The following is a 12,539-nucleotide window of genomic DNA, read 5'->3' on the forward strand; positions in this document are numbered from 1 at the left end:
TGTGTGTGTTAGGTGCTGAGGCCATTCAAGGGAGATGGAGGGAGAAAGACAGAGGTGAATTTCTCTTGTAATGGTATTAGCCTCTGTCAGGCTAAATGGGCTTTAATTGGGGGCATGTTTGGTCCAGCACAGGTTGAGTTTTACAGACAGACACTCTCTTTCCCCCTTTTCCTTCTGTGTCTGTGCTTCTTATTTTGCACTCATTCCTTTGTCCTCACAGCAACCCGTAAGTCTGAGTGAGATTAGGACATTTTAAATGACTGTGGGTACGGTGGAGTTAAAGATATTGGGTAAATGGCTGTGCATGTGTGTTTGTGCATGAGGAAGGGAAACGGACAAAGGGAGAGTGAATGTGTACGTGCATGTTTGAATGCTTGAGGCTGGATTTTCAGATTCCAGTGCTGCTTTATGAAGCTTTAGCTTTGGAAAGTCCTTTACATTCTCTGAGCAATTGATTCTTTACTAACCCGCAGAAACTTCTTTAATGCCACAGACACACATTAAAGGACCATACTAGTGGTGCATGTTAAATCTGTAACATTTCTGCAAACTTTAAGATTCGTAAGATTGATCTTGATGGTGATTTAAATATGTTATTAAATGCATTTACAGATTGATGATATATTCATGTGTAACTTGCCTGTACCCTAACATGGGCTGAGCCCCAGCCCCTTGGACTTGGATCAAGTGATCGAAATAATTGATAGATGGATGGTTGTAAATTGTAATGTTCTTGGAACAGGTGAGTAGATCTTTCCACCATCGTGGAACTGCTGAGCTGAAATGTTTAGCCTGAGATCTCTTGAGCTGAGGGGACCACAAGTTATTGTGTAACGTGTCCCTTCTGGCTGATCAATAATGAGACATTCTGCTGCATTTTTTATTATGTGGGGGGGGGTTTGATTGTACATGCTGGTAACACTGTCTGATGTTGAAAAAGGTAAATCTGCCCTTGAGACAGAGGAGATGTGCTCTGTTATCAATTATCACCCCCAGGTTTCCATCAGACTTAATGGACTTAATCACCGAAGACCCCATGTTGATGTTGATGTTGATGCTGTGTTGTATTGAAGCTCCAGCTGTCGGTACTTTTAGGGTTAGAAAACAGGATGTGAACAGCAGTTTGTTTCAGATGCTGTGTTTTTGCGTGATCCACCTGAAACTCCTCTCTAAGACGTTTGTGATGGTGTCATGTTGCACCAATTACACCTTTTCTTCTGAGAGAGAACCGTCATTATGTGCATGGCCACCACAGGAGCTACTTGTCAGGTAAATGTTTGTGTGGATTAATTTAAATGAGGGACAAACATACCAAGCATTATTTTCCTGGTGAGACAATGCTGTGAAATGCTTTAAGAAAAAGAAATCATTAAAATTCATTCTTTAACTTTGACTTTAACTTTTAAAGTTATCAGGGAGCTTATGCTGAAGGACACTGACCCAAATGATGAGTTTATTACACTGGACACTTAATCCTTCATACAGCTCTACCATAAAGGTGCTTTTGTGCTCTCTCAGGTCGGTCAGTCTCCAGTCTGGACACTCATTAATGAGCTTTATTACACAGCAATTTACCACTGACATGTTCACTGATCTATTACATTCACACAGACACAGCTCAGAGGATGAAAAGAGAACAGACTTAAACAGCAACTCACAAAGGTTTTTTAAGGTTGGTTAGCAAGTGGACGTCAAAGGAAACTAACCCAGATTCAAACAAAATTGAGTATAAAACAAATGCAACCTGTAAAATCACAAGCTTTAAATGGTAAATGTATTTATTGAAGTTATCTACTGCCTAAATTGTTGTAAAAAAGTAATTTGAAGACACTCCAGAACTTTTTGTTCCTTTTGAGCCTTTCAGAAGTTGACTCACTCCTCTGCTGCATGAACCAGCTGTGCTTGAGCTTCACCTCACAGCCTGATAACCTGGTTTTTTACTTCATAGACTCCATAAAAAATTCTCTGAAAACAGCATCACAGAGGCTTCTAGGTGTAACAAAATTCAGATGATCCTCTATAGTCTGGGCTAGCACTGTTTTTCTTGCCACTCTCCATGAATGTCATCTCTATCCAGTGTCTGTTGGAGACATGGATCTTTAGTAACTTCCTGGAGGAGTTATCATCATGCTATATAATATTTAAAAAAAAAAATGAAATGATGAAAATAAATCATTTTCAATTAGCTGTTAACTTCAGTAAAAAATAAGTTAGAAGATTTCGAAATAAACAGTTTTGATACTTAATGGACATTAGTCTATTATGCAAGCGCGCAACCAGTTTAGTGCCTCGGGGGCGCGCACAGCTATATCCTGTGAGTAAAAGCATCCCGACTTCATTCACCCCGGAGATCAGACGACCGCTGGGAACATCAGACTCCTCTGGGCTGCTTTGCAATTTTTAATGTGTCGTTTACGCCATTTGCCTTTTTCCTCCTCGCATTCAGGACAGAACTGGTCTTTTTATGAAGTACGAATTGATTTTAATTAAAAGGATTTAACACGTTTTAACGATTTAACCATTTAAAGTGCCAAAATGCTCAGGATGCAGGACTCACAGAAGTGTAATTGTGAGTGGATTTCTAAATAATCAGGACAAAATGACGGATATTGTTGGATGTGTGAATGTAAAGAGAGATTTCGTTCGTTCGTTGGACACCTGTTCGATGCGGACATTGGACATGGACCTGACCTCGATTAAGTGTGATCGATCAGTTTGAGTTTTGTGCTGAAATCATTGGACAAAAGGCTCTGAGCGGTGTTCCTGCCACTTCAACTTGAAGATGCTGCAGGTCACTTTTGTACCATTTTGAATATCGGGCGTCTTTTACAGTGATTTACACTGAACGAGTTTGAATCGTTGTTTCATCCGATTTTCATTCAGGAGTTCACAGATTAAGTTTGATCAACTCCTGCTCGCTCTTTCGTTGGGGCTGCGGTGGTCAGTTCTCTCCTAAGGGATGTTTCTGGGCTCCCGAGAGCAGGGAGCAACAGCCCGGCTCCTGCAGTGGACTTTCGCCTCGTCCTGGTACCTATGCAGCGGATCTGAGAGGAGATGAGGGCCGCGGTCTACCACCTCCTCGCCGGCTGCCTCTGCCTATTACGCATCGCTGCGGAGGTAAACGCATGGGAAGCATGTGGTTGATATTTACTGCAGATTGCAGATCTGTTTGGTAGCCTATTTGTTGCAACTCCAATTATGTTTTGTAACTTATTAAATAGTTAATATGCTGCGTAATTACGCACTAGTTCAGTTACGCATCCGTATTGCAAATACTGTATTAAAATGTGTTCACACAAGTTGATTTTATTGAATTGGCATTAATGAGTATATGCTGCTCGTGTCACTGCATGCATTTTACACGTTTTACGCATCAACAGACGCAGTTTCGAATCAGTTAAGACTGATCCGTTGACTTTCTCCCCATAGGAGTCTCCTCTCCCCCGGGAGCTGTTGGAGCGGCTCTCCCGCAGCGAAATCCGCAGCATCAGCGACCTCCAGCGGCTGCTAGAGATTGACTCCGTAGGTAAAGCGCTTCATTATAACTATCACTATTATCACAAAGCAAAATAATGCTATTCATCAAACACAAAAAAAAAAAAAAAAAAAAATCAGTAAACCCGTCTGTCTTTCAAGTCAGGGATTGTGTAGATAAAATGTGTTTCAGCATGTTGTTATCAAATCCTGGAAGAATGGTGGACCTGTAGCCTTAGAAGATCCATATTGCTCTTAACCTAATCAGCTGAGCCACCAGCAGTGTTTGCATGTGCTGCCTCCTTCCTGATCTGTGGCCTTAAACACTCTGAATTGAGGTTTCTGTCTGGTTCAGTGCACAGCGTGAGGATGCTGTCCTCTCATCTCATTCCTGGACGGCTTCACCAAATGTTGCTAGGAGACCAGGACCTGTATTGCACTTTACACCCTGCATGAACTCTGAGACAGAGTTAAGTTTTGACTGCCAGTTGGAGCTTAGCTGTAGATTTGGGGCATTTCCTCCAATTGTATATTTAACACTTATATTTTATATTTAGTAAAACAGTAACAGTATACTGTCACAGTGAGGTCAGCAGGGGCAGTAAAAGGCTTTGATGGGAACCCTGCGGTGAAATTATTTTATATCTTTATAGATTGTATAATGAACATTGTTGTAGGACTGTGGTTCGGAGTTTGCTCCATACTAAGGGTCTAAAATCGGGGAAGGTCTCTTTTGATCCATTGATTTTTATCATCATTGAAAAATATTCTCCTGCACGTGTTCTTCTAACAATATGGAAGTGTATTACTACACCCATGGTTCATTCACTCCTACTGTTTTTGTTACAATCACAAAAATCTCTATTTAATCCTTTCAAATCACATGATCCACTTTTTATAACATTTACCCTTAAAGAATCAATTGTGATGTCTCTATTTTCCATTTTGTGTTTTCTTTGTTAGCAAGAAATGAACCTGCACCTGAAATCAGCTAAAGGTTGTAGGGATTTTCATTGCAGAAAAGTAAACTTACTACAAATCAAAAAGACAAAGCACTTATCTTCAAAAATCACAGTGGAGGCCATTTCTTATTATGGAGGTAATAAATTAGAAGAGACAGAATCAGTTAGGTAAGACAGGGGGAAATAACTGTGGCATTAACCAGGCTTTATTGCATCTCTGTCTCCAGTCAGCCTCCGAATTCCTGCCAAACAAACTTTTCTGCTCTGCACTTCTTGTTGCCTGTGAAAAATAGTTGCTTCATTTTTTAATGTCTGCTGCTCCGAGCAGTGCCACCATTAATCCTGGCATCATTGAGATGCAAATGTCGAGTGTGACGGCTCCCCAGCATGATGGGGGTCAAGTGGCTCATTTCATTATGCTGTTGTCATGCTGCCCATTATTGGTTTGTGAGCAGGGCTCGCTGGAAAGCTGCTGTGTTGCTATGTATAATTCATGCTTAAATTCCTCCATGTCAGGGCCAGCGAGAGACACACACAGACTGAGAGAGAGACAGAGGGAGGTGTCGGAGATGGACTTTGTTGTGTTTCAGAAGCACATTGTGTATATATAGGCAGGCGTGCGTGCGTGACTGCTTGTGCACACACGTATACACACGGTCATAAAAAGAAGTCTGAGGTTTGGTATTCAGAATCAAATTAAAACAGACCTGCACAAACATCATTTACAGGAATCTAACTCATGTTTTCCTTCTTTCCTAAACACACACACAAACATACACACACATAATCTGTGCTCAAAATTTATTGCCTGTGAAAATGCAGTGGATGTCCTTTGGTTTGGCAACGCTGAGTCCCAAAACGGTTTGATGAAGCTGTAAACACTTTAGAAACAATTAACTTTTACAACATCTCATGATACAGTGTTAGGAATTACAACCTGCCTGCATGGATATAATCACCTTCGTCTTTAATGAATTAATTAATAACCTAAGCATAAATATTTTCAACCTGTCATGATTTAACGGTTTGTTTATTTGTTTCTGTGTTGTTAAATAAAATAAATCAGCCATAAATCTAAAACATCACAACCAACTACTCACAGTCATTGCATTTATTGTGTTTATTTACTAACTCAAAATAATTTCCATCCAACCACGTACTAAAATAAATGGTTGGTTTTTGTGCCTAGATGGGAGGTGAGTTCCCACAATGTCATTGCTTGAATGGAGTTTTTGTCCTCGTAATAAGATTATATGACTGCATACACTCAACCTTTTAGGCAGTGTTAAGACAGAGTTTCACTCTGTGTGAAATAATGTAGACCTTTTCATGCAGCTCAATGGAGAGTGCATTTATGCAGCGGGATCTGGCGCAAACCATCAGCCGCCTGCAGAATATAAGTTGGATCTGGTTCAGCTTTTGTTTATTTAGTTTTTTTGTGACGTCATGTGGAAGATTATTTCTGCTGTTTCAGTGCTCATCGTCATTCTGAAACCTTTTGATACAACCTTTTAACTGGAAGTGTGAACTAATGAATTAATCCTTTAAGTTTAAATACTTTGTGTGTGTGTGTCTATAATCCAGTCTGTTCTCATTGTGCTGGAGGTTCTTCTTCACCTATGTTCATAAGTGAAGTTCTTTCAAGACCTTTGTGTCACATAGTGGTTGTGTCAGGGAGATGTCAAACAGATTTTGGAGGGGACCTGTTCCACTCCACCTTTGGTCATGTCCCTGATTACTGGTGCTTTAATCACTCAATTGAATGTTTTAAAGGTTGTAACCTGGTGTCACTTACAGAGCATCCAGAAAGTATTTACACCACTTAACCTTTTCCACATTTTGTAGTGTTACAGCCTTTTTTTTCAAAATTCTACCATAAATACCCTATAAAGTTAAAGTGAAAGAAGTTTGTTTGAAAAAATCACATGTACATAAATATTCAGTCTTTGCCATGAGACTCAGAATTGAGTTCTAGTGAACCCTGTTTCCACAGATCATTCATAAGATGTTTCTACAACTTCATTGTAGTCCACCTGTGGGGAATCCAGTTGATTGGACATGAAGTCCAAGGAATTGTCTGTAGACATCCTAAACAGGATTGTACCTAACATAAGGAAGTCCAGTTGCCATGACTCACTTTCAGATAACTTCACCTGGACCACTGAGAATCACCAACTTAGTCAGGGAGATGACAAGGAACCTGATGGTCACTCTGAAAGAGATCCACAGAGCTCCACCAATCAGGCCTGTATGGTAGAATGGCCAGACAGAAACCACTCCTCAGTAAAAGTTTGCCAAAAGGCACCTGAAGGACTCTTAGACCATGAGAAACAAGATTCTCTGGTCTGATAAAACAAATTACTCTGGAGGAAACTAGGCACCACTCAGCACCTGATTATACCACCCCTACAGTGAAGCATGGTGGTGGCAGCATCATGCTGTGGGGATGTTTTTCAGCAGCAGGAACTGGGAACTAATTAGGATTAAGAGAAAGGTGAATGCAGCAAGGTACAGAGACTACCTTGATGAAAACCAGTTCCAGATCACTCTAGACCTAAGACTGGTGCAGTGGTCAATCTTTCAACAGGACAACAACCCTAAGTACACAGCCGAGATAACAAAGGAGTGACTACAGGACAACTCTGTGAATGTCCTTGAGTGGCTCAGCCAGAGTTATGTAATGTTTGTAACTCAGAATAAACAGGTTCAGTCTATATTTTGATTTTGGTATTTTACCTGTGTTTGTCAGCTATCCATATCTCATCAGTTTAAGTTCAGTGTTATGTGATATGTTTCACATGCTTTTATTTCCCTTGCAGTTCTCTGAATATGTGTGTGTGAATTTTTATGAATGACGTTTGTAACAGTGAGAGTGTGTGTGTTGTTTTGTCTTTGTCCAGAGAACGAGGTGATTGATGAGACTAAACACAGCTACCACAAGGACGTCTCTCACAGTCCTCCTGACCTGAAAAGAGCGCACGCACACACAAGACACAAAAGGAGCACTGGTAACACACACACTGTAGAGAATATGAACTTACAGTCTGTCAAACTGTGTTGACAAACTATTAAGATTGATCCATAGGCCAAGATTGGAATATAGAGCACAGACTCCTCTTCTGCAATGAAATTCAACACAGCATGACATCAACTATTCTTCATTAAATTCTTGGAAATTAGCTTAATGTGCACACAAGTTCTAAATGTAACCGCTAACCTTACTGTGCTCTGTAACCGCTGATCTCTGTGTTGTCCTCCAGTTGTGGAAGAGGCCTTACCAGCAGTGTGCAAAGTCCGGACGACCATCTACGAGATCCCCAGGAGCCAGGTGGATCCAACATCAGCCAACTTCATCATCTGGCCGCCCTGCGTGGAGGTGAAACGCTGCACCGGCTGCTGCAACACTAGTAACATGAGGTGCCAAGCTGCACGCAAGCACCACCGCACTGTCAAGGTACAAAACCCAGTCATGTTTCTGCTGTATACTACTGTATGTCTGTGATTTAGAAAACTGATGTTGTTGATGTTGATGTTAACTTCAAAAAGATGCCGTTGGTTAGTAGACATGATGCAGGATGTAAACTAACATATGTATGTGAAGGTGCAATAGAAAATAGTAAACAATAGGGACAGGAGCAAAACAATTTGCTTTGGTAACTTTCACTGTGACTATTCCAACATATTGGGACGTTTATTATAAATATCAGTGATCACTACACAAACATTTTGAAAAAGGCTTCCACTCTGCTCCTACGGTGAATAAACACACACACAACACGAACGATGGCATGTAAACACACGGCCACTTACTGGAGGTAAACACCTGCCAAAAACTATTAGTTTCCCCACCATAACCATTGTGTCAGTGCTTGTGAGGGTGTGTTTATGTGAGAGAGTTTGGCAGTGAATTAGTTCAAGAGCACAATAGCTTCTCTTTGATCTCTGCCAGAGCTGCAAGAAAGACTCAGTAAACTCCAACTGGTTTACAGTCACATCCTGCCAACTAGGAGCTGACCCAAGGTCTGGGTGTGTGTGTGTGTGTGCAGAAAGACATCTACAGTAAGATGCACTCTGAAATCATGAGAAAATGACTATTAGCTTGATACTGATTCGATTTGTGAATATTGTCTTGTATGTTCTAAATTAATTGCACTTATAGACTCATGATAACATTATTAAATGGTTAAATTTATGTCCAAATCTTAAAATGTAAAAAAGAAAAGCAAGTGTTTAGATTGTAGGAAATAGGAACAGTGTAAGCTGGAGAAATAAAGATGGCATTAGTGTGTTTTGCCGGAGGTTGCGGGGGAAAAGTTGAGGGTAGCTTAGTGCTGCTGATACCAATTCTGAGATGAAAGGATGCATTCTTTGTCTGCTTACAGAGGAAATCATAAATAAAGTCACTCACATGTGCTGATATCCAGCGTTCAGAGGGTAAACGGTCACGAGTGCATCTGTACACACACACACACACACACACACACGAAGCCACAGGGCATAAGGCAGGGCTGGAGTTAGACGACATTAGCATTGGAATCTCAACCTCACTGTGCGTGAAGCAGGTGGGACAGGAGTGTGCAGCTTCAGATCTGAGCTGCTGGATAATGATGGATCGCCCTTGAGTTTGGAGCAAGGTGCTGAGAGTCCTGTAAAAGTGAGATAGACAGACTGGAGCAACATGAGTCTGCAGCAGGTGAAGAGCTGAGCCTGAAGGCAAAAAATTCTAGCTAACTCTAAAAGTTAGCAGTTAGGCATTTATTTAATATTGACACAGAAAAAATGTTAATTGTGTTGATAACTATATTCCAGCTAAAACTATCAAGCAACAAATTGCATTTTTAGGCAAAATGATCTGCTGAACATCACTCTGGAAACATTTGTTCATCATCACTGAGTTTATTTTATCATTTTTATCACAAGCAGCATTTTAACACCAGCTACCTGGGGTTAAATACTGACTTGGTGTTTGGTGCTTAAGTACTGCAGCTCCGCACCTCAGCTGAGTGTTTAGTGGCTCAGTCTTTGCTCAGTTGCTCTGAGTCTGTTCAGACTTGAAGCTAAGATGTTTGTGCAATTAGACCTGGAGTTCCACTGACTTGGCACCATATCCAGAATGTGAGCATCAGCATGTAGTGCATCTGTGTGAGTGTGCCATTGTTTCTATACACTTAAATGAACTGGTTATGTTAATGCACATGCTTATAGGTTTCTGTTTATAGTTTCCGTGTGTAACAAAAGCAAGAAAGACCTATTACTGTTTCGTCAACCAGGTTCAGCGTGGGCATCAAGTGACGTATGGTGATTAAACATCAACCCAGCGTTTGATGACAGCGTTATTCATCAAACAAGAGCAGACATACCCGCGTGTTTACGTTGGCACAGTAGAGTTATAGTTGTAATGTGCAAATAACAAGCTTAAGAAAGGCATTTTATCTTTTGTACTACATATTTACAGTAGTATTTCACTTGAAATGTTGCCTCACGTCATTAGGTTCAGTTTGTAGTAGATTTGCAGCCGAGCTCTGTTTAAACCTACAACGCAAACAATTATTTTAAATAAATTACAGAATATAAAGTCCACTGGTTCCCACATAGTGAAGGTTTTTCACCCTTGTCCATCTGATCTGCTGTCTCTGTCCCCAGGTGGCAAAGGTGGAGTACGTGCGGCGGCGGCCCAAGCTGAGGGAGGTGCAGGTGAAGCTGGAGGATCACCTGGAGTGTATGTGCACCAATAAACACCACGCCAGCCTAAACTCAGACACAGATAATGGTGAGTAGGACGACAAACGTGTGTGTGTGTGTGTGTGTGTGTGTGTGTGAGAGAGCTTTCTGGCTGGTTCTCAGATCTTGAAAGGTGTGCAGTCTTGGTTTTAGGGTCGGTGTTAGAATTAGGTTTAGCCTAGGGTCAGTGTAGGGTCTAGGGAATGCTTTATGCCAATAAGTGATCTCACAATTATAGGTAGACCGACGCATGTGTCGGCTCGTTGCACATGTGAAGCCTGCTCCTGTCTGAATGTGTTTGCTGACACCTAAAGAGCTGATAAGAAATCTAAGGTATTTACTGTATTTTTCCACTCTGCTTCAATTAGTCCTCCCTCTGGGCAACACCCCTTCACACACACACACACACACACACACACACACACACACACACACACACACACAGACCACTCCCTATTATCCAAATCTGTCTCCTGAAAAAGAGCCAACTTCTGACAGCAGAACCAAAATTGGCTTTTCCCAGTACTGACATGTATCATTCTGAATTAAGATGGATTCATAAGTTGTGTTGCAACTGAAAAAACTCACAGGTTTCATCTTGAGGACAAAAGTTTGACCTGTTGACCTGGGTGACATCAAATGCAAGCTAGTGTATTGCAATATATTCACTAGAGGTAGGAAGTTGACTGTAAAGCACACAATGAAGAATATCAGTGCAGAGATGTTCACAACTTACCTTCAGTTCACTTTCTGCAGGTTTAACATACAGTGAAGAATGCAGCAGCATGTGTTTAAATACACACAGAGATATTAAAAGAAAAAGAGAAACTGAGCACAGTAACAACAGGATTGTTGTGTGTAACCTTGTAATGGCTTGTAGAATATTTAGTTTTGGGTTTGAAGTACGCTGTGAACGATGACTTCACCTGTCCATGTCTTTTAACAGGCATCAGGTGAAAATACAAGGACACATGAAGGAGTGGAGTAAAGGAAGAAGACGACGGCCTGAAGCAGAAAACACAGATGAGCACGTTTTGCCTGTAACATCTTCACCAGCTGTCATCAAGTGACTGTGAAAGGTTTGATGGAGTATATTTGACCATTCGGGAATGGAAATTAACTGACTCTTGTGGACCTCGACTGTACTTTGAATAGTTTGCAAAACAAAACAAAAACACAGAGTGTGAGACACAGGCACGAACCACAAACAGGTGGTTTCCTCACTGTGATTCCTCCATGAAGAAAAGCAAGCGAAGCAAAGCAATTAGATGATGAGCACTGACAGAAGTGAGGGGGACTCTGGGACACTGGAGGACTCACTGCTGGCGTCTTATTCCTCTAAAGAGCTCAGTGACTTGGATTATAACCTGGGTGGAATCCTTTCTAGACAGTGACTGGGATTAGATTTACTCCTCCTTAACAGAACACACTCATACACAAACACACATGACCGTATATCCTCTTATGTTTATAACCTCATTTTCTATTGCTGTCAGTTTCTATTTCTGGTATATTATCCACATAAATAACAGTGGGAATTAAATCCTCCTGACATGTTACTGATACTAATAAACTATTTATATAACAACACAGTTGACTTGGTGATGGTATAGAGCTTTTACAGAAACTGGTTTGTCAGAAAATGCTTGTGCAAGTGAAGGATTTTATTTCAATCATATAGAGGAACCAAGTGGGCTTTTGTGTGCACAGAGGGATTATCAGGAGGATCGTAATACTGAAGCTAAAACCCCTGTGAATTTGTAACTGAGAGTAATGCACGCACCTAAAACCCTGCTAACAAAGAGAAGCGAGATCTACTGCACAGGCACATGCTGTTAACACAGTGGAGTAGCTAACAGCTACAGTTACAGGTGATCAGAGTTTTTACTGTTATTCCAGCGTGTGGAGGAAATGACAATTGTCTCGGTGAAGAGGAAGATAAATGTTTTCAGAGCTGATCTCATACAATGACTCTGGAAACGCTGGACGACGTGGAGGAGAAGGTGACCTCACATCAAATGACGGCACATTCATCATCTGCTCACTTAGTGTCCACTCTTGTTATAGTCAGAGGTGTGTGTGTGTGTGTGTGTGTGTGTGTGTGTGTGTGTGTTGGGCTCTTTTTTTTTTCCAACAAAAACTTGCTCAAGCAAAAATGTTGTTCCGATGGTATGTTTGAAACAGCACATTGAGCTGCAGTGACTAGAAATCCTCTAAAGTGGCCTTGGCCAGCTGAAGCTGGTGGTTTGATGATAGCAATAACTGTTTTGAATGTAATTCTTTAACTTTTAAACATGTTACAGTAAATCAACGTGTCCGTTAGGTACAAATCTAAATTAGTCACAATATAGACTGTACGTTTACTGGCTTCCACAGAGGTCA

The 12,539-nt window shown here is 41.0% G+C and overlaps 1 protein-coding gene across 1 annotated transcript; it reads left to right on the forward strand.

Annotated features, from left to right (window-relative positions):
- Positions 1 to 2,362: 2,362 nt before the first annotated feature.
- On the forward strand, positions 2,363 to 12,231 carry LOC113161385 (platelet-derived growth factor subunit A-like). Its single transcript, XM_026358935.1, has 7 exons — positions 2,363 to 2,791; positions 2,884 to 3,117; positions 3,430 to 3,526; positions 7,337 to 7,444; positions 7,697 to 7,890; positions 10,080 to 10,206; positions 11,104 to 12,231. The coding sequence occupies exons 2-7, from the start codon at positions 3,055 to 3,057 to the stop codon at positions 11,112 to 11,114; spliced, it is 600 nt and encodes a 199-aa protein (XP_026214720.1). The 5' UTR covers positions 2,363 to 2,791; positions 2,884 to 3,054; the 3' UTR covers positions 11,115 to 12,231.
- The last annotated feature ends 308 nt before the right edge of the window (positions 12,232 to 12,539 follow it).

Source organism: Anabas testudineus, chromosome 1 (assembly GCF_900324465.2).
Source record: "Anabas testudineus chromosome 1, fAnaTes1.2, whole genome shotgun sequence".
Taxonomy (NCBI): domain Eukaryota; kingdom Metazoa; phylum Chordata; class Actinopteri; order Anabantiformes; family Anabantidae; genus Anabas; species Anabas testudineus.

Coding starts and splice junctions, on each gene's coding strand:
- LOC113161385 (XM_026358935.1), top strand. CDS start 3,055: ATGAGGGCCGCGGTCTACCACCTCCTCGCCGGCTGCCTCTGCCTATTA. Junction 3,527..7,336: donor GCTAGAGATTGACTCCGTAG/GTAAAGCGCTTC, acceptor GTCTTTGTCCAG/AGAACGAGGTGATTGATGAG. Junction 7,891..10,079: donor AGCACCACCGCACTGTCAAG/GTACAAAACCCA, acceptor CTCTGTCCCCAG/GTGGCAAAGGTGGAGTACGT.